The sequence below is a fragment of the Daphnia pulicaria genome, chromosome 5 (genome assembly GCF_021234035.1).
Source record: "Daphnia pulicaria isolate SC F1-1A chromosome 5, SC_F0-13Bv2, whole genome shotgun sequence".
NCBI lineage: Eukaryota > Metazoa > Arthropoda > Branchiopoda > Diplostraca > Daphniidae > Daphnia > Daphnia pulicaria.
Window position 1 is genome coordinate 3,473,619 of NC_060917.1, and position 21,860 is coordinate 3,495,478.

General features: G+C 40.5%; 2 protein-coding genes across 4 annotated transcripts; one reads left to right on the plus strand and one right to left on the minus strand.

Moving 5' to 3' along the window:
- Positions 1–1,678: 1,678 nt before the first annotated feature.
- LOC124340862 (hypoxia-inducible factor 1-alpha-like) lies at positions 1,679–7,892 on the minus strand. Of its 2 annotated transcripts, none has more exons than XM_046793605.1 (12): positions 7,588–7,892; positions 6,549–6,736; positions 6,285–6,442; positions 5,989–6,168; positions 5,610–5,878; positions 5,432–5,538; positions 5,166–5,313; positions 4,880–5,094; positions 4,435–4,781; positions 4,116–4,354; positions 3,488–4,037; positions 1,679–3,208 (listed from the first exon to the last, which is right to left on the minus strand). In XM_046793605.1, exons 1-12 carry the CDS (start codon positions 7,617–7,619, stop codon positions 2,948–2,950), a joined length of 2,694 nt encoding a protein of 897 aa, XP_046649561.1. In that variant the 5' UTR covers positions 7,620–7,892; the 3' UTR covers positions 1,679–2,947. The 2 variants fall into 2 exon arrangements, with proteins under 2 accessions (XP_046649561.1, XP_046649562.1); XM_046793606.1 differs by having other exon boundaries at positions 3,617–4,037; positions 7,588–7,891.
- Positions 7,893–9,200: 1,308 nt separating this feature from the next.
- On the plus strand, positions 9,201–14,797 carry LOC124341085 (putative uncharacterized protein DDB_G0271606). Of its 2 annotated transcripts, none has more exons than XM_046794011.1 (2): positions 9,201–11,571; positions 13,909–14,797. In XM_046794011.1, the coding sequence occupies exons 1-2, from the start codon at positions 10,497–10,499 to the stop codon at positions 14,223–14,225; spliced, it is 1,392 nt and encodes a 463-aa protein (XP_046649967.1). In that variant the 5' UTR covers positions 9,201–10,496; the 3' UTR covers positions 14,226–14,797. The 2 variants fall into 2 exon arrangements, with proteins under 2 accessions (XP_046649967.1, XP_046649968.1); XM_046794012.1 differs by having other exon boundaries at positions 9,205–11,571; positions 13,912–14,797.
- Positions 14,798–21,860: the final 7,063 nt, after the last annotated feature.

Genomic DNA, 21,860 nt, shown 5'->3' on the forward strand with positions numbered 1-21,860 from the left:
CGGGAAATTCGGCTCGCTATCACTCGTTTGTAAACGGAGAAGCATCCAGCAGCCAAAAAAGTCTCCGGTTCTCTCAAGTGCTGGAAATGGTCTTGTGTCGAGAGTTTCGAGACTTTTCTCTCTTAGCAACTCTCTCATCCATCAACTCCATTTTTTCGTTTTTTGTTTTCATTTTCGTTTTTTTGTTTTATTTCATCGGGTGGATTATTTAGATCAAAAGATTCCAAAGAAGAAGAAGAAGGGAAATGAGAAAAATCGGTGCCGGGATGTTAAAACGCGCTCCGAAAAAAATGGACATCTCTCGTTACACCACAATCCCGTTGTCAGTGATCGGGATTGTACACGTTCAAGGTCCAAGTCACGTCGTTTTTCCTATATACGAGTCTCAAATGCCTGTGTATAGCTTCTTCCCTCCTCCCAGAAAATAATTACATTTTATCGGATCAAAGATAAGTAGTCGCTCTTCTCTTTGGGTGTGTTTTGTTGATTGTTGAACATTGGGAGAGCTGGGACTTGACGAACTTGCGAGCGAAGAAAAGAACCTGTATTTTCAATACGAATCGCCCATTCATTAAATATCCAATTTGAATTTCCGAGCAAGATAACATACGAATCCAAGTGAAAACAAAAACAAAAATGGATAGGAAAGAAAGAAGAAAAAGAAATGAAAAAAAAGGGGGGTATTTAAAATTTAAGAAAAAACCCTAAACTGGCGAAGACATAAAAATGGGGTCAAAACCAGGCAGACGCCCACTCGAAATGTAAAGAGAGAAAGAAACACGCCCTGTAGAAAGAAGAAAACAATAGACACACACACAACAAACAAAACTAAAAAGTTGTAGTTGTAACCCCAGCTTATTTTGGTGTCCCGGATGAATTGAAAGAAAATAAATTATCAATCGTTACGACAGCACATCAAGAGAGATTTAACCAGCAGGAGAAAAATTAGGAATCGAAAAGGGGCGGCGTCAATCGCAGCAGCAACCTGTTGGATTTCCCATTTGGTGTGTCTCTCTTTTAACTTCCATATAACGAAAATGCTTTGAATAGAGATGCGAGATCAAGGCGACAAATCATCGAACAAGCGCATACAGGAACAAGTGGAAGAAACTTGAATAGATTTCACGTCTGATGGGCGTCTTCCCGACGAAAAAAATATTTTGGTCTCGCCGTGTTTTCTTGTGAAAACGCAAGAAAAGAAAAAGATAAAGAAGCCAGAATCACGCCACAGGCTCTAAAAGGGAGGTTAGCAGGGTTTCCTTTCTCTACTCTTTTTAGAACCTCTCTCTCTCTCTACTCTCTAGGATGGTTATCTTACGTGAATGTGTGGGTGTTTATGATCCGCACTCGCATCGGACTCGAATCCGCGGATCTCTGAAACCAGAGAAGTGCCTCTTCTTTCCCTCGGTATTGTGCGCACGGATGGAGAGTGTCGTATTATACCAGCCACACACACGCACGCATATTTACATACACAGCAACCACCACCACCAACACACATGAATTGGCTATTTAATTGAGCAGATGGTGCAGAGAGACTCCCACATGCAGCGGCGGGACTGGGCGACCTGTGCGCTTCCGAGGGCGGCATCCAAAGGTCCGTTACACACGGAAAGACGACCCTACAGTTGGAAAAAGCTGAAGAAGACTCTTGAATTACGACCAAATAGCGAAATTATTCTTTTGCAGTCACCGAGTATATTTATTTATGCCTTTCACAAGTCTCTTCCTTTCGTTAACAACTTTTTCTTTTCTTCATCAAATCTACAAGGGCAACAGTCTTTTTTGGGAGGGTGACAAAGTCAACACTAAACGGGGAAACAGCCACTTCTCCTCTCTGATAGATATTTTCTCTCTCCTACTTTACAAACATATATGTGGTCTTTTCTGAATATGGGTCGTGAGAAACGGAAAATGCAACACAACCTAGAAGGAAAATGACGTGAAAATAAGAGACGAGTGAAAATATTAATAAAGAAAACTCGGTTGATAAACTGGCAAAAAAAGATACAATCGAAAAAGGAATATATACCATGAGCCCCATCTATAGGCTAAGATTATAAGTATTTGTGGTACGGATCTAAAATAGTAATAATAATAATTAAAAAAAACTAAACCTTAAAGAGTGGAGTGGCTGGAAAGTCGGTATTTATATATGTGTGGATAATAAGCATGTAATGTATTAAAGGCGTCTGCTATTTTTTTTTTTTTTTTTCCTGTCGCAAGTCATCGGTCTGTTGATTCTTGATTATATAATCCAGTAAAGAAAAAGAAATATAAAGGCTATGTTAATCTGCGTAAGAGAGAAATTTAAACAAGAAACGAAGACATCTAAATGGTGTTAACATCAACCCAATTAGAGGGGAGACATCGAAAGACGGGCAGAGGGACGATCGGGGAAATAAGCATATAAGCATTGCAGTCATCTAATATATATATCAAGATGATCAAACAATGAACCAGGTTTGTTTTTCTTTTCTTCATTCTCTTTTTCTTTTCTTCATTCTCTTAGATGTGGTGGTATGTGAACCAAATCAAAAGTGCGCTAAATTTGAATTGAATTTATGCTTGACAATGTAAGATACCGATTAAAATAGATTTTTAAGAAAAAAAAGACACCGGCAAGAACTTAATAAGAGCTACAAAAGAGGGGAAAAAAAGAAGATGAAAAAAGGAATTATAAACCAAAAAAGAAAACAGATTACACGCCATTTAGACCTACGGAGAATCTCCAGCTTATATAACGCAAAGGCGGCTCTCCTTCGACTACCGTTTTGCTAGATGCGATTATGCGAACAACCGTTCTTATGCCTGAAAAATGATTTCCCCCAAGATTGAGCAGGTTGGTAGCGACCAAAAACGGTTGAAAAAAAAAAAAAAAAAACTCCCCATCGAAACGATAATTTGAATCGTGCTTTTAACGAGTGGAGAGATTTTGGTATGTAAATCACTCGGTTGCACCGTCCGTAGCAACGAATTCGGCGGACAAATTTAACGTGTCAAAGAAATCGCTAGAGTCAATGTCGAGCGAAACCGATGAACACGGCGACACATCCATATCAAAAGGGAAAGTGTTCAAACAGCTGAACGCTCTCGGATGACGGACTTTCGTGTCCAAGTCACTCCCCGTGTCACTTGACGAATCGAGTCCACCACCGTAATCGTGTTCCTGCTGCATCATCATTTGCTTCTTCAGCAATGGCTGGCCCTGTGCAACACACACAAAAAATGGAACTTGAGTGAAAAACATTCTATCGCGCATAAAAACAAATAACAAACAACAAATTGTTAGTCGCAAGAAAACATTTCCCGTTTCAGCGTAAAGCGGTAGATAAGAAAACAGCTGCAAACAAATAAATAAAGCAAAATCTGTTTTTTTTTTTGTTTTTGTTTTTTTAAGGGTTGGTTAAAGAAACGGGTTCCCCTACCTAGTGAAAACGAAAGCAAACGACAGACGACGAGAGAGAAAGAGGTGAAAAAAAAATACCTTTTCCAATGAAAGTCGAGGAGAAGAAGGCAGAAGAGAAACAAAGCAAGAAGAGGTGACAGCTTTGCAGGAGAAGGAAGAGTGCCTCTTCTGCAGATCGTGACCGGTTTGTAAGTCATGACCACTGACCAGTAAGTTTTGGAGAACGCTGGACGTTTGATGGCTCAAGGGCTGCTGCGAATGGCCCGTAGGCCTCTCCGTTAACAAATCCATTAGGCTCGACGTGGCGCCCCTTGACGGTTTCAATGGGGTTACTCGGGTAGCCAGAGGTCCACTATTTGGCATCTTCAAAGTCGGGGCTTTCATTCGCTTTGGATTCGAATCGTCGGCAGGGCCCATACTAGAGCGCTTCTGAGCTTGATACACTATAGAATGTGTATCCGTGTGATACACGGATGTAGGCGCCATATTTGTAGTGCCTTTCGATAAAAGTGGCAGAGAGTCAAATGTAGTTGGCGGAGTGCCAGCCATCTTTGGCAGACCACCGCTTTGTTGTAAAAGCTTGACGAGAACAGATTGATCGGTTTCGCCAAAATCCAAATCACATTTCCTGTACCGACACAAAAATAGGAACAGATAATGATTATGACACAATTGGAATCTGGCACTGGCTATTGTCTCTGCTTACTGCATCGGTAAACACTCCAAATCCAAGCCACTAAACAACTCTGATGGATCAAACAAGGGCAAATCGTCGCTCTCACTCATGGAAATGTAAGGAGCTCTTCGATCCAGCTCTTCTTCATCTTCGATCGGAGATATCGAACTCTGCACTGAACATCCGCCCATAAATGTCTCATCCATAAAAGACGGAATAGGCGAATATTCTATCGGGAATTCTTCGTCGTAATCCTCCTTGGCCGATGACTGTCGTGATAAAAACAACCTTGGATTAGCTAATCCTTTTAACAAGCTGAATTACAAAAAAAAAAAAAAAAAATACTTACGATTGATGGTATAGGAGACGACAAGTTGCTTGAACTATTCACCAGGGGGATGGCCGATTGATTATCGAAAAAAATGAATGGATCTTCTCTTTTTATTGACACTGGAGGAGCGGAAAAGTCCGCTTGCTCAATTGCACCATTGTCATCGGCCTCGATTAATTCCTCAGGTTCAATCAGCAAAGGAATATCAAATCCCGTCAGCGGCAGACAATCGAAAAACTCGGGCGTCAGTTGCTCGACGTCAAAAAGGTCACTAGGAAAAGCGATTGACGGCATGTCTAATGGGATGCAACTGTCCCCAGCAACGGGGGCCAAATGTGTCAAATCCTCAGGCTCCTCTTTCAAAACTTTAGAATACAAACAAAAAACAAATGGTATCGTTAAAAAATAAATAAACCAAAACAACTGATGGGGCGGGGTTATCAAAAGGAACAAACAAAAAACATACTGGTGCCTTTGAGTTTGTCGAAGATGAGGAAACCTTCGTCCATTTCAGCCGTTTTAGGTACAAATAGCTTTGATGTCATATTTTGCGGCAGCCACTCGTTGGGCATCTTTCGTGATGGCGCAGGAGCCGCAACCAATGGGCGTTGAACCAGACCAGTGGCTGATGCTTCAGCTTGACTGACGAAGAGGATTTGATCCCCATCCTCAATTTCACTATGGAACGGAAGTGTGGAATCATACAAAACTGAGTACCAAATGACCTTTTGTCGCTCTTTTTATACTACCTCAAACAAGTATGCACGCACACCACTGCTTGTGGTCTGGAATCTCGATTGCCGTAAACAAGAGTTGCTTGAGTCTGCACCCAAGCATAACCTCCGTGTCTTGCCAAAAATCGATACGGCGGAGTTTGAATCTGTCCTTTCGTGAACACTATGACCCAATAAAAAAGAAAGGAAAATTCAAATGAGTTAGAACACAACGACCCCGTAAAGTAAAATAAAGTTGTGAAATAAGGCAGTAATGAAGCCACGCATGTTATTCTACTTACTCGTTTTGTAACTTTTGAGTATGGATTCATTATCCTGCGCATGATGTAATTGGTACGCTGAATGGCCTTCTAAATCCTCCGGCATGTAACCCAAAAATTCGTAGATCCTTGAACGAAACGAGAAAGAAAATGAAAATCCTAACACTAACAAAATCAAGCGATAAATCTATAAATATACTTTTCATCGACGTAAGTGTACTTCATGTCCAAAGTGTGTTTGGTGAGAAAAGTGTAGCTGTCCAATGGCATTTCGATGTTGGATGGGTGCGGGATTGGATCGCCGACCACCACCAAAAAATGGCTAGTAGGAGACTTGATGGCCTTTTCCACTTCCAAATCATCTTCAGTTGCTAGGTCATCATCTTCATTGAAAACTCCTTCTTGAGAATAGCTGTTTCGAACACTTGACGCCGTCGCCAGCACAATGCGCCCCGAACAGTTCATAACCTGGCAAAAGACCAAGGCACGAGGCAAAAGACCAAGACACGTGAATGAGAATCAAAAATGCAAACAAGTTTTTTTTTCTTTTAATCTTTTCTTCTGGAAGAGGCCCATACTTTGTAAGAGGCGGCTTTCAGGTTATTATTACTCCGTCCTTTAGCCGTTAATGTCGACTTGAGGCGGAGGAAAAAGGAGCGCGCTAATTCACCATCGGGACGGAGCGAAAGCACTTCGCGAAGTTCATCATGATCGCACGGATGGCAATAGTCGTATATGCTTTGCCCAATCAGATCCACCTGTCGAGTTGCCAAGAAAAAAAGAGAATAAATTAAAAAGTTTCGCTACATTTCATCAAAGAAAGAATCTAGAGGACGGTTATAGCAGTATACATTCTCTTTTTTGCCATTTTTACCTGTGGAAGTCCCAGTTGCTGGGTTACGTTCTCAGTCAGGTAGATGATATCCCCTTCGGACGATAGAGCCAATAACATGCCCCCCAGTGCTTGGGGCCAACAAGCATCAGCCATCGAGCATTTGTCTTCATTCCACAGACTGCACAGTTCTTGGACACCTGTCGAATTAAGGACAGAATAAGATAGGAGCAATCAAAGATGCAATATTGAAAAGAGCGTGGCTCTTGTGAACTCAAAACCTTAAACAGACCGGAAAGAACTTACTGTTGCCAAGGAGAGACTGTGCTTTGAGAAAAGCAATAGTCAGCCTCATGATAGAAGCTTTGTCCAATTGAGAGCTGAGACTACTGGGTACGGGGAGTAGATTGGCCATATCGGTAAAGATCTCCGATTCTTTACTCCTGCGACAGCGTGCAGCTTCACGGGATTTCTCCTTGCGCTTCTCAGAGTTCCTATTAGAAGAAGATCGATTCGACGTTGTAGTAAAAAAAGATTCGAAACTCATTTTCCCAGTCATGATCACGTTATTTCACAAGGCAACTAAACACAGCATAGGAAATTGGTCTTATCGACAGATTTTTCAGCACAAATAAGTAGATACGTTGTATAATGACGATCTAAACCCAACGAATGATAACGAAAAGAAACGGGTGTCTCGCTAGTTGTAGAGTCAAGACCGAGGTCGCGTACCCAAACGAAAAAAAAAAAAAAAACAGTCGAAGGAGAGAGAGAAAGAACAAAAAAATAAAAAAAGAATTCCCACCAACAGGATTGACTCTCGGAATAAATAAAAATGGATCATTGCCAATTCACGAGGACTATATCAAATGTAGACGCCAGTCAAGAAAAGGTGGGGAGATCACGTGATCGTGAGTCGGCATAAACTTATTTTCACGAGTTGAGGAAAACAACATTTTTTAAAATAACAACCCCAAATTTTTTTTTTTAATTTTCTGATGGATTACAAGTGCCTCCAAGGTCATCAAGTGATGACCTCTAACCATTTGCATCTATACGCCATCCATGATCCATGCCAAACTGGTCAGTCAAGTATCTGAACCCTCACAATATAATCTCTCTTTCCATTGGGCAAATGGCTTGCCGTTCGTTCGGGATAAAAATCCCACGTCACAGACGACTGCGTTCTAATTTAACGTCGCATTTGAGCAGCTCTCGCCCGAAAAACGTTGGCAAAATTGTCAAGGCTCGAAAGATGAGTTTAATCAAATGAGGAAGTGCAAGATGTCACAGTCGAGATTGAAATAGAGAATGTTGATATCAGAGGAAAATGGTATCTGCTTACCGCCTCTTTTCCTTTGGAGCGCGAGTCGCCATGTTGGAAACGAAGGGATTTTCGTTGATTTGTTTTCTTTTTCCAAAGCCCGAGCAGAACTCGGCCGATTGGGCGCCAAAATACTTTCTTAGATTTCCTTTTCTTACTCACTGAACAAACGACGTCTAACGAGAGACGTCAATACACTGTTAACAGGAGATGACACTCGGATGGTGGCGAATTGAAAACTAATTAAGGGGGGGTCTCGAACCAACAACGGCCCCCACGATCGAGAAAGTGGGGCCTTCTAACTTCTAACTCGGGAATGAGTCTGGGTCGTTCAGGCCACTCGCATATGGTTACTAGTTGGCTAGCAACGCCATCTAGTAGTCGAGATTGCGTTTATGTTAAATTCTGCCACTAGGTGGAGTTCAAATACATTTTTGCAGACAATCTGCCGTAGTCCTCTGACCGCAAATACATGTTTACCCAGACAAATTCAGTCACGCATTCGTCCACTCACGTTTTCGACAGCACACCACTTTCGGGTGGTCATCCACCCACTGCCAAAACGGGAGCTTCAATAAATGGCAATAAAAAATGCCGAAAAACAAGTTGAGACTCGGAATAGTGTAAGGGTCCAAGTAAGGGACTCACTTAAAAAGCCCAGAAACAAAACAAATAAAATAAAAACTAAAATGTAAAAAATAAAAAAAAAAGCAAACAAACAAAAGAATGAACAAAATGCAAATCAGGGAAACGAAAAAAAAAAAAAAAAAAAAAACGAAAAACAGGTTGTGTCGGGACCGACGGACATGTGAGCGACGAAATAGTTTTCCTTTATAAATATTTTCTCTGCCTCTCCGACAAACATTTTACGGGTGGGTTAAGGAGACATTTTTTAAAAACAAGAAATGCTCATGGGATTTCGGGAGCAGGGCCAGGAAAAATTTTGAACTCAACCCAAAATCAGACAAGACAAAATATGAAGCGGGGGCTGCGGGGAATAGATCCTGAACAATGGGTCAACAATTTCGCCGGGGTAAAAGAAAGAAAAAAAAAAAAAAAATAGACAATAGACAGTCAGACAGAACTTTTCAATAAGCGCCGGGATCAAACAGGATAAAATGGTTCTCCAAAAAATCTCGAATGTTTTTCTTATATGGTTTTCCAAAATGTCCCAGAGGGAATTGCAACCGACCGGCACTTCGGCGAATATTATTTCACATGTTCTTGTGAAGGAAGAACACAAAATCGTATAAAAGATATCTTATCTTACATTTGTATAAGAAATATTAGATCCAGACATTCAATCCTCTTTTGGTTTCCCTTTTTTTTTATCTACGGTGACCAGAAAGAAGAAATTAAAAAGGAAAGAAAACCGACGGCGTCATGGAGTGTTTTAGACGTCGTAAATCACTATTTTCAATATTCCTCGAAAACACATTTTTCAACTTTTTCAGATGTCGAGGGAATCTTAAGTGCTTTCCAACCAACAATCATTCGTAAACACGAGAAATCATTACAATATTCGCTGAATTAAAAAAAAAATGACATTTTCCACAATCATCCGGTAGGTGGTGGTGATGGTGAAGCGCCACGTGTTCACCTACATCGAACGGCGGTTGTTAATTTTTTTTTTCAATATTTTCACGGAGGTTTTTTGGTATAGTGCCCCCTCCTCTTTGTCGTTCATATAAGACGCAAACAAGAGCTGACGCCATCGCCGAAACACGCACAGGTAAATGTACACGGAAATAGTGTGGGGTTGCAAACAAAAAGCGGCCCCTTTCAAGCAAGACGTGTCGTAATCTCATTTACGCACACACAACACTTCAATTGATTCCAAATCCGATTTCGAAAATGGAAGAGAGAAAAATAATGATTTGTGTGAGAGAAATCAACGTGGACAGGGTACGATTAAAGCTCACAAATTGGAAATGAATTAAAGTCTAGACAGCTCATCAGTGATGGCCAGAGGGCGCTTTTTCGTCATCTTTGATTACACATTTGAATTGAACCCATTCCCTCTTCTAGATATCCTTCAATCTAATAGACATTAGTTTGAATATTTTTGGGGGCGGGAGGGGGATGTGATAATCCCCTTTGACATAGGCCTTTGTACGATGAGCTGACTGCACGACACTAACATCCGACCGATGGATATTTTGTGTTTTCGGTTCGTCGGGCTCTATGGCGACAATCCAATTTCACGTGGACTCGTTCCACTCTCCCGTGAACCTTGCGAATTTTTTTCTAAAAAAGGACAAATTTAATTTCTATCAGAATGAGAAAAAGGTCAATAAGATAAAAAATAAGTTTGGAAATCCAAAAAAATCAGACAAAACTTCCAGGTCTGTGGCAACACAGCTCGAATGTTAAGAGACAGACACGTTTATTATTGGAGAAAAGTTTCGAAGATATGTTTGCTTTGTCAATTCCAGATGGAAAAATTCTCCATTTTGTTGTTTGTTTCTCGTCTCGTGAGAGAGAAAGAGAGAAAATGATTACAAGATGAATTAAGAATGTGTGTCCCGTGATTCCAGCCCATTCCGAATTCTAACTCTACCCCCTCCATTTTTTCGAAAAAAAAAATAAAAAATAACTTAAAGATGTGAAGGTCATACTCCCTTGGAACACACATCAAAACTTGCACGCGGATCGAAAGAGAAAAGACCAGTGTTGCCATTTTGAGCCGCTACGCGGCGCCACCATGGGCTCGACTCCAAGCTGCTGGAAAAGGATCGAGAAACCGTGTCAGTAGATGACGAGCTTCCATGCCGTCACCATCTGGTTCGTCTCTGAAATAATCATTTCAAACACAATATTTCATCTCTTATTTAGTTGTCGAGCCACATGACTCTAGTGTATTTTGGATAATTAACTTTTCTCTATTATTTTTTTTTGATTGTGTGTGTTTCGTGATTTTGATTTGAAAAATGAGCGCGATTTGTTGTGCGGTGCCAAGTTTGAATTTGATGGCGACCGGCGGTGGAGTGGCTGGATCTTCCTCGTTGCCCGTCGTTTATCCTCACCATCATTTCAGCCGGCCATCAGCTCCTCTACATCACCCGAATTCATTTTCGTTCATGGAACTGAATAACAGCAGTAGCCATCAGTACCAACAACTTCCTTGTCATCAGCCAGTGGACCAGTTTACAGCAACGGTTTACGGCAGTAGTCAACAACAACAACAACATCATCATCAGCAGTTTTTAATGCCTCAACAACAGGCCGTCGCTAGTTGTAGCCAACGTGCCTCTAGACGGAAGAAGTTGGAAGATGCTTTGACGGAAGCGATTCCGGCCGCCTCTAGCGGTAAAGTGTCTCAGCGGATCGCTCAACTTCAGCAGAGTCTCTACGCCTCGTGTCATCCCGGAAGAATGATCCAGCAGCAGCAGCAGCAGCAATATCCATCGGTTTCTTCTTCGTCATCAAGGCCTTTGTCCCTGGATCCTTTAAAAGATTATTCTCAGCCATTGACGGTTGACTGCTCCATCGAATACGATTTACCCCGCGTGACTCGGCCTCCGCCCGGCGCCAAGCCTTTGCTTTTGATTGCACGTCGACCTCCTCCCCCACCGACTCTTCCGGCCGTAGTGAACCAGTCACCACCAACGAGACAAAGGCAACAACAGCAGCAGCAGCAGCAGCAATGGAATCCCGCAGTCAGAACAGCTCACCACCACCACCAAGTTTTGCTGCAGCAGCAGCAACAACAATCGAGTCAACAACAATTTCAATTCCGGCCGGATTGCGGATACTTTGTGATGAACATTGCACCCGTCAGCTCGTCCAGCTCGGAAGACAGCGGCCGTGGAACGGATTCTGAACAGCATCCGTCGGCATCTAGTCCCATCACTTCTTATCGTACGGCTGTTCATCCGGCCAACAACAACAATTGGACGTCCATCGCAGAGCCGCAATGGTCTCTGATCCGTCAGCAACAACAGTTGAAATTCAACCAACAACATGTGAAACCAACAGCTCTTCCTCAACATCCTCGTCCAGCAGGTAAATAAATAACATCCATTTTTATCCAAATACATTCCGAGTGGGAAAATGTTGTTCACAAATGGACGACACAATCGTCCGGATGAGAGAGAGGAGGGGGGTAGAATGGATAAAGCATGTCTTGTGAAAGGAAAGAAAGGTTGTTGTATGCACGAATTTGATTTGATTATTATTATTATATATCCGCAAGCGATGGGGTATAAGTCTAAGGTTTAATTTTAAATGCAAGAAGGGGAGGATGTTCGTGACGTTGCATACAGGATCGGCTTCATTATTATTCTCTGCGCCTCGTTACGAGACACGTCACGGCCATGTGACACACACCCCGCCGTTATATACTGCGCACCGTGACACGCATCTCTCTTTTAGGAAAAATTCTCCCCCCCCCTACCCTCCCTCCTTCCACCCCGTTTATTCAATTATTCCACCCGCTGTGCTGTGCCCGTCAGTATTCATCAAAAGAAATGGACTGTGCGACAGACGTCGGTCCCATTTATTTACCATTTTATTAATAACCGTAGAGCAGCAGCAGTAGCAGCAAAGTCTGTGACGATTGCATCCGACTTTGTCCGGAATTGAAAAGAAAGAAAAAAAAGTTTCTCTCTATCGCATAATAGGATCGACGAACGGCATTTCGTCACGGAAATGTCGACCGGATTTTCATTTTAACTAGAAGAAAAAAAAGTTCATTTAAAGATTCATTAAAAAAATAAAAAGAGAATTTCTTTTTAATGAACTCCTTTTCTTTCTTTCGTCTTCGAGAGAGATTCAACTTTCTGATTCGATTTTTGTGTGTGTCGTGTCTTAAATTGGAATTTTTGCCCAAATTCGGATGGGTCATCTGTAAATGGCTATCGTCATTCGAATGTCATCTGGGAAACAAGTTTCCCATTGTTCCACAAAAACTGATTGCTACAATCAATTTTGTGTTTCTTCTCTCCCAAATTCATTAGCGCAGTCGGTCCATATTCCACACACACAAAACAGGCATTTCCTGTCTTGTATTTATTTGAAAGAGGGAGAGGTCACTTGATGGTTTTTTATCTTTTATTTTTAAGGGCTCCAACTCTTATCCGACCATCTTGAGATAAGGGAAGCTCTTTCATTTTTTGAAAATTGAATACGAGGGAGGGTCGTCGTCTATTGGAGATTTCCTCCCTTTTTTTGCTGGTCGAGGATCGATTTCCTGCGTGTGGTCAAGTCTTCAACAACGAAAAAGAAAAATTTGGGCTCTTCCCCCCTCCACAGCACCCGTCACTTGATATGAAGGGGGGACACTGCGCTACTGTGAAACACATTGGAGGTGATTAACATCTCCCAGCCAAAAAATGATTCCGTTTGACTGATTTCTCCTTTCCCTTCCCAAAATCCAACCTAGATTGAATGTCTGAATCTTCTTGAAAGCAGGAACTAAGCCTGATTAAGTTTCACTTAAAAAACAACGAAAAAGCTTCTTCTTCTTGTTTATTGTTTCTGGAATAATTTTTCTAAACAACAAGTTGATGGACAGGAAGCCAGCAGTGCGCAACTTGGCTGAAATAATTGGGAAACTAGTCTTTTTGTTTCGCGTCATTGGTAGAGAAAAGTAATTTCTGCGCTCAAGACGTCGGTAGGCGTCGCTAATGATGAGATCGTGTTGTTGTTGTTGTTGTTGTTGCATTCGCTTTCTCATTACCTTGGGACCGTGGAACGCCGGCGTGACGTAAAGGAAGTTGAGAACAAGTGAACTGACCTTGATTTCATTTCACGCGCCATCAGGTTCCCTTTTTCCCCTCGAAAGAAAAATAACTGAAAATTCGTGATCGTTTTCTGAGAAATCACCGGGAGGCTTTTTTTCTACTTCTTCTTCTTCTTTTTTAACGTAGAATTATTAAGTTGATTGCGGTCCTGAGGCTTCTCTCCCGAAAAAAAAGAGAAGGAAAAATACATTTATTTTTATATACAAGAGGGGGGTAGTTAGAGTAACAACACAAGGAATTAAAATAACCGCAGAATTCGTCATCAACCAAAATTCTTTTTCTTTTGGAACACGGTGGCTTTCAACCATTTCCTGTTGTGGACCAGAGGGGGGATATATAACATCCCTCATCATCATCTTGACCGCCTTTTTTTTTTTCTTTTGATTTTTACTTGATTACGTTGGTTGGTGGGTACCGCAACCTTTTCCCGTCGAACGATAATTTCACAACAACCAACCGACGAGGACTCGTTTTCACTTGAAAAACGGGATGTGGGTCATGTGATGTAAAAGGGAATTTTTCGGGGGGGATTAGTTATTACGAAAATAATGTATTACCAAACAAAAGTTATAATTATCTTTTATTTCTTTGGAATTAACAGAAGCTGCCCGTGCCAGAGTTTCAATGACGACGGAACAGTCGTCGGGATGTCATTGTTGCCCGTCTCGATCGAATCAGTTTCCAGTCCAGCGATGGGCTCCTTACACTACGCAAACATCCATGATGGCCGCCAGACACGGTTGCCCGGCTCCGTCATCTGTTGTTTTCCAACAGCAACAGCAGCAAGAGAGTTGGACGCGATGGAATGATTCATCCGTTTCACTGGATCAACTTATCCTCCAACAAACACCCCACTACAACAACAACAACAACCACCCGTCGTCTTCGTCTTCACTGATGGCCTTTCATATTTGATGATCTCGAAAGTCTCATTTTTATCGCCCCTCTTCTATATCAATATCAATTGAAACAAAACAAAAAAATAATAATAATTAATAAATATAGTCACACACAAAATGGCGGGGAATAAAAGTAACACACACACAGATTTTTGTCGTCTCTATTAAAACGGGTTTTCTTGTCTCTCCCCCCACACAACCATTTTTGTTGTTTTGGAAGATCGGGGCTGCTGCTGCTGCTGTTGTTTTTCTATTTCTTTCTAATTAGGGTTTTTTCTTTTTCTTATTATTGTTTGATTCACTTCCTTTTGTGTATCTGTGTGGAGAAAGGTGCTGTGATACGTCGTTGGCCTTGTTTAATCCCCTCCCCCCATCTTTATTTCTTTGTCAATTATCTTTTCTCTCAAATTCACCTGTAAAATAAAAACAACCATTTCGTCCCCCCATTTTTGTTTCCCCCCCCCTCCTCCCCCAGAAATAAGAAGATTAAGAAGAAGGAAAAGTGGTAAAAATTTATAGTTTTGAACGTTTTTTCGCCTCAAAATGGGAATTGATTGTAATACAAACCTTGAATGGGATAAAAACATTTTCACGACATTTTTAATGCCATTTTCGATTGGAGAGATTGGATAAAATAATTGTTTTTTTTCTCTTTTCACATTTGAAAAAGAAGAAAAAAAGAGAGAATGGTGTACGAGTCGCAACACGGATGAAAAAAGTGACGGTGATTGACATCTGCACGTTTTGTGTTTTCCCGTCGTGATTTGAAATCGCCTGGCGCCTTACGGACATTTGAGAAGACGCGATAAGAATCCGGCCAACGAAATTATTATTTTTCTTTTATGGATTTGTGTAATCAGTTGGTAAACAGAAAGAGATCATTAGCGTAAAGGGAGAAATGAAAATAGTGAGGGGGGGACCTTGTAGATGACGTCAATCAAATAACAAACATTTCGGAATTAATATAACATTTCTCTCTGGTTTTTATTTTTCAAGGATTTTTTTAAAAAATTTTGAACGTTTCTCACGCCTCTTACAACTCGGGAGAAGAAGAAGAAACAAAAGTTTCATGCCCGACTGCGCATTTCCCCCTTCAATTAACACGGGCGAGGTTGGTATAGTGGGGGGGGGAGAGAGAAAAAGTAAAACAATTGAATCGCTTCTTTCCTGCTGGAAAACAAAAATCATAAAAAGAGGAAAAAAGAAAAGAAGAAAAAAAGTTCCTTTTCAGAAAAAAACAAAGTTTTGCGTCGAGGCAAACAATGTGTACACGACATTTTGTTGTCGGGTCCGTTTTTATTTCTTTTATGGTTTTTCTTCACAAAAAATAAAATAAAATAAAATTCTCGGGAAAAATCATGATCAAATGGGAGTGGCTGACGTGTATATAGCAAAAGTTCAAACAATGTATTTTTTTCCTTTTTACCGTGTCTTTCTATAGGCTTCCTCCCCCCCCCCCCCCCCACAGCAGGAGGACTTGGGGGCGTCTATCGTAAAAAATAAAAATTTATTTTTTATTTCTGTGGCGCCAATTGATTGCAACGGATAAAAATATGTTGGCCATATCGTCGCAAGGTGTTCCTATCTATCGACGCCAGACATCCATCATCAAAAAGCGGCATTCGATTTCCCCGAATTCTGCTGGACGGATGGAAACAGGTAAAATGAGACGATATTTGTGGGGCATTTCTCGGAATGAAATCTCCTCCTTCGCTCCGCGCATCGCCGGGTCGGTTTGTATAGAACCCTAAAAAAAGAAGAAAAAGAAAAATTACCTTTAGGCCTGCGCTTTCTTGATTGGTTTCCGAAATTGCAATTCACTCGAAAATTACCTCTTTTTCTCATGGGCCTTTTACCATTTTCCATTTCAAAAAAATAAAATAACAAAATTTGGTGTACAGGTAAAAAGGAAAATGAAAGGACCGGTTTTTTTTTGTCCGTCCCATTGTAAAAATATATAGGCCGGGGGGAGGGAACCCATCATCAATTTCAGTAAAAAAAAAAAAAAAAAAAAAAAAAAAAGTTTATTCTTTTTTTCTTTTGCCAATCGTTTTTTTTTTTTAAGAAAAAAAAATATTATAATTTATTTTATTTTTTGAAATTGCCGTGTCTGTGTTGCTCGAGGGGGAGGTATATCACGCGACTCGAGCACACGACCGGCTCCGCCTTCCTCGACGCACCGCGACGGATTGGAAGTTCCTTTCGGGAAAAAACAAAATTTTTTTTAAGTTTTTTTTTTTTTCCCTACGACGATCCGCGTCGAATGATATGCGCTCGGCGTGTTCAATTTTTTTTTTTCCGATCCGAGAATCCCAGCATTTTTATTTTATTCCAAACGACAAACGAAAATATTTACGTCAGAAATATGTTGAGGGGTTAAACAATAGGAATAGTATAGAGAAGACAATCTCCTGAATTTGTCGATTCATTTCAAAATAAATTAAAAATCCCCCCTCTCTAAAAAGAAAAAAAGTGGATATGGAATTTTTGATTGAAACATGCTGTGTGCATTTTTTTATGTCCCTTTATAATCAGTTTCCATCCATCCTCCTCCCCCCCCCCCCCCCTTTCCTATCCGATATTTTTAAGAGGTGGGCACGGGAGGGGGGACTATATAATAGCTCAGGGTTCGTTATTTTTCCATAGAATAAGGCCCGGCCCCGGCAGGCGATATCTACGCAATTATATACGAAAAAGAATAAAAATAGGATTATTATTTCTATAGCGGACGATACGACGTGCACATAGAAACAAAATTTTTTCCGAAAATAAAAAAACAAAAACAAAAAAACCTTTCCACCTTTTTTAAAATTTTCCAATGAATGATGGAATTATTTGGGTTGGAAAAAAGAAAAGTATAAAAAAGGAACTCTTGCGCCACCGCCGCATTTTTAAAACATCTATCGGCGTGTGTCACTGACAAGATATAGAGCCCTTATAAGTCCGTCGTGCGATTGTCATCTCCATATAATCACGAACCTGTTCCCTCCCCTCTTACCTTATTTATTATTCTCTTCCATGTTCATTTAAATATCCTTTTTTTTTCTTCTTCTTTTTCTCTCATCGGGACGTGCAGCGCATTCTTGATTGCACGCAAAGGAAGGATAAAAGGCAACAATGTCCGGTCTTGTTGTTGTTGTAGAAAAAAATAAATAAATAAATGTACGTGTACACATTTTTTTTTTGTTTTGGAAAAGATCCACCAAATAGACATTCTCATTATCGTCCGTCCCGAGTCCCATTTAAAACGATTGTTATTTTTTTTTTTCTTTTTCTCTTCTCTTTTTCTTTGTATGTGATTTTCTTTCTTAAATATGAGGAGACTATTTACGCGCTGCGTCAGGAGGGGGGAAAAAATGCTGATGACTTTTCGTCGGCGCCAATTACAAACATACAAGAAAAATAAAATGAGACGGGAAAATGGGGCTCCGGCCAACTGCCAACAACCGAACGCATTAACTCAACAACTGTGGTGGTGGTACCTTTTTTTTTTTCTTTTTCTTTTTCTTTATTTTATTATGGAAAAGGAAAGTTTTTTTCTTTTTTAAATAAATATTACCGGATTTTTTTTCATATATGAAGGACGCAAATTAACATGTCGACCCCGAATTTTCGTTACGATTAGCTTGGACATGAAATTGTACAAAATTAAAAAAATTTGGATCGGATTCAAATGATTTTTGTTTTTTTTTCGGTTCACATGTTTCAACTGGAAAAAATTGAAATCAAATTCCTTTTGGCCATTTATGGGTGTGGTGGAGACTCGGGGTGTGTCTCGTTAAAATCATATCGAAACCATCTGCAGACAACCGTATTTAAATTTCGCCATCGGTCCAAATTTTTTGGAACTAAAAATTATTCTTCTCCTGAAAATAAAATAAAAGGAAGACGGCGATGCCGTTCGGCACAATTTTCTCGAAAATTATTTATTTTTTCTACTTCAACCCAAAACGAACAGTTTACCACGTCATTAAACCGTCGACACACACGCACTTTAAATGCAAGAGAGGAAAAAGAAGAGAACCCCATTAGTTCCCGTGTTTTTTCCCCTCGGGGAAAAAACTAAAATATAAAAACAATTTCTTCCTTTTTTTCCAAAAAATATTCTGAACTAGAAAAGAAATTCTATTTTTTTTAATTTCTTCAATGAATCAAATGTTTGGTTGTTTTTCTCTCGAGTCATCTGTTACGAGTCAATAAGAGAAAGGTTATCCAAATAAATCGCGAAAAAACCGGTTCACGTAATTTTCATGTCTGAAAAATTTGGCAATCCTTACATGGGTTAGATAACAAATGCCAGGGGATTTTGTCCACCCGATAATCAAAAATGCGCCACTCGTATTTTTCACGCGAAAAAATCTTTAATTCATGTGTACCAAAGGACAAAAAACGAACGAACGAAGAAAGAAAAGAAAAAAAAGCCGATCGGGGGGAATTTCCTATCGCCATAATGAGGCCCTACTCTTTTTTTCTAGACGGCAAACGTGGAATAATTATTTCCACATTGTTGTCGAAAGAAAGGAAATCGATGTTGTTATTATGACACACACACAACATTCAATGAATATTAGGTTCTTTTTTCGCCCTCATCCCTATTTATTCGAGATGATTTTAAAACAACTGCCGAACCCCCCCGCGATCGACTTTTTAAAATCAAAAGGCGCCCATTTTTCTCTGTTATTCCCCAAGAATTTTCATGAATAATCATTAAAGATGATGATGGTAGTAGTTATATGGATGAGGGGAGGAGGAGGGGGGACTTATTGTAATAGGGAAAACTTGTTATTTTCTTTCCTCATCTTTTTTTATTTTGGGGGGCGCACGAGCTGAAGGGCCCCCCGTCCGTCCACCATTTTCGTTTTTGTTTTCCAAATGAGAATAAAACAAAATAAAGAAAACAAAAAAATTGGTAATGCAGTTGCGGCTGCTATATGCATACTCAGCACGCTGCTGTTATATATATATGCACCACCAGGCGAATATAAACCAGACGAAAAAATATACACTAGTATATGATGATGTACACACATATTAAGTAGGTAGAGAGAGCAAGTCATTAAAGGGGAGTCACCCGCAAGTTGTTGTTGCAGCACAAAATGTAGTCTATATAGTAGTAGTAGTAGCGTGCGGTGGTGGTCGCTTATTATAATCAAAAGTTCAGCAGAGATCTCCCAACGGCGCGTGTGTAATATTATATCGTTCCAGATCATCATCATCCGAGAGTCGACTTTGTCTAACTACTTTTGCGGGGTCTCTCTCTTTCTCTCTGTGTACCAAAAACGAGTCTAAATAATTTTTGATCTATTTCAAACTAGGCGAATTCGACCCGCTGGCGACAAGTTTTCATAGTCATCTACACAGTCCGGTCAGAAATGTGTATAATGAGTGATCGTGTGGTGGTGGGGGGAAATAAGAGAGTGTGTAACCCCTATAATTAGACTTGAAGATAAATATCATACGGAATGATACAATTTTTATGCGCCTTAATCACAGAGTGCGAAACATTTTTTTTTTCTCCCTTCAAATTTTTACGCTATATGCTAATTTAATTGCTTTCCACGTCTGAAGAAGTTGCCAAATTGCCCTAATTTTGAGTGGGTTTTTGTTTTTTTTCTTTTTCATTTCAAGAAAAAATTTTTGATGGATATGTACGACTCGAAAAATCCATGACAGACGGAATCGAAATTTACATGTAAATCTCAAATTTTTCTATGAATTTCCAGAGTGACAGATCCGCTTCCAGTGAAATCCGCAGTGAGTCATTTTCTGCGGCAGTTGGTGGTGGTGGTGGGCGGGGACCGAAATGTGTGTGTGTGTGTCACAAATCTCTCCGCAGGATTAAAAAAGGAAAAAATAAAAAAAATGTTTGTTATAATTCCACAAAAATGCTATATAGTTGTGCATATAAATAACATGTTCCCTTTTTTCTTCTAGTAGAGGGGGGGTTCTTCTATATCGCAACGAGAGAAAAATATGCGCAGACAAAACCCAAAAGAAATGGTTGAGTGACGCGCGTTGGCCAGCCCCATTGTGAGTGCATGAGAGAGAGAGACTCTCTGCCATATCCTTTTTTTTTTTAAATGAAAAATCTTCTTCTCTTCTCTCTCCCTGGCTGTGTGTGTCGGGCCCTTTTGTTATCTCCAGAACATTTGCCCGTGGATATCCATTCAATTCAGCCGCCGCCGCCTCCGATTGTGTGTGAATGTCTTATCCCTTTTTATTTTTTTATTTTTTAAAAGATTTAGTGGTTGGCTATTGTTTTCAAGATATTGCACATTTATAACAAAAAAAAAAGTCTTGGCTATGAAGGAGTGGGGGGGTTGGCTATTGTTTTTAGATACCCTCTTATTCATTTCCATCCAACGATGAGTCATATATTGTGCTGCTCGAAATGTTTTATTTCGAGTCGATGTTATTATATATCGGCCGTGCCAGATATCCTCATTTCGTCATATCGTCGCCCCCACACACACACACCCACCCCCACCCCAAAAGTTGGGAAAAAGAAAATGTGTTGGGAATTAAATTCTATGGCGACTCAAGTGTATGTACGCAGGTGAGGTGCCAGGTGCGACACACACACGCCATTCGCATTGTGTGTTTAATCGTATGGATATTTATTTATACCAGCATTTTGTACACAGTAACATCTCTACCAGCAGACGATAACGGTGAATATTAAAAAAGAGAATATCTAATAACCCCAATTCGGGTCTTCTCGGAAAAAGATAAAACCGAAGAAAAATATGAAAAACCCAAAAGTTGATTTTCGATTGAATAACGAGTGGAAATAGATCTCTTATTACTCGGTATAGACTGTTTACCTCTACGTCTTAAGTATCAGTTCTGAACTTTAGATTCCTTTTTTTTCTTCTTTTTTCTTCCATCAGAGGATCTACTACTCTATATATCCCAGGGCCGGAGGCCAACTTTTTGCTCCGGTGCATTCGGTTCAATAGACGGGGCTCATGTTTCTCTCTCTCCTTCTCTCTTGTACGTATATAAACTCTCAGCTTGACTACTCAGTCGCTATAGAGAAGAGAGATGCATAATACAGTTTAGTGTGGAGGCAGCGCAGAACAAAGTTGGCAGTCGAGGACCCCCAACAACAACAACACATGTTGTTGTTGGGTGCATCTAGGACGCACTCTATACAGTCTCTCCCATCCAGCATTTAATAAGAATAGGACGCCGGGGCTATAGTAGACATATTCAACTTGGCTACACTCGCAGGAGGGGAGCATCAGCACACAGCACACAGCACATAATAAAAGCATATTATATATGTATCAGAGGGCGGCACGGAGTATATATCAGCAGCCAGAAACAAGCTCTCTGCTCTCTCCACCAGCCAGTTTTTCATCAGGCAGCAGCTTATTTATTTCAGCGTCGTGTGTGTATAACTTCCATCCAGCCCGCCCGTCAGCCCGTCTGCTCCATGGATGTGTTTCATATAGAGAAGAGGAGTGAAACCATAGCAACGCGATGTACAAGGAACTCACACAGCATGTTTTACCAGGAGACTAGGAAACATTCAGTGACTCGAATCCCATTCGTGTGTGTGTGTGTGTTTGATGACGACTCCTCTCTGCCATGATGATGTGCACTTTGCCCGGTAGTATCAAGTGATCCCCCCCACCCACCCCCACCC

What these genes read in the sequence shown, in the direction of transcription:
- LOC124340862 (XM_046793605.1), bottom strand. Translation starts at nt 7,619, where the DNA reads ATGGCGACTCGCGCTCCAAAGGAAAAGAGGCG. An exon ending in GCTCCAAAGGAAAAGAGGCG is followed by an intron (nt 6,737 to 7,587) that starts GTAAGCAGATAC and finishes TTCTTCTAATAG; the next exon opens with GAACTCTGAGAAGCGCAAGG. An exon ending in CAAACTCAAAGGCACCAGTA is followed by an intron (nt 4,782 to 4,879) that starts TGTTTTTTGTTT and finishes TGTATTCTAAAG; the next exon opens with TTTTGAAAGAGGAGCCTGAG.
- LOC124341085 (XM_046794011.1), top strand. Translation starts at nt 10,497, where the DNA reads ATGAGCGCGATTTGTTGTGCGGTGCCAAGTTTGAATTTGATGGCGACC. An exon ending in TCAACATCCTCGTCCAGCAG is followed by an intron (nt 11,572 to 13,908) that starts GTAAATAAATAA and finishes CTTTGGAATTAA; the next exon opens with CAGAAGCTGCCCGTGCCAGA.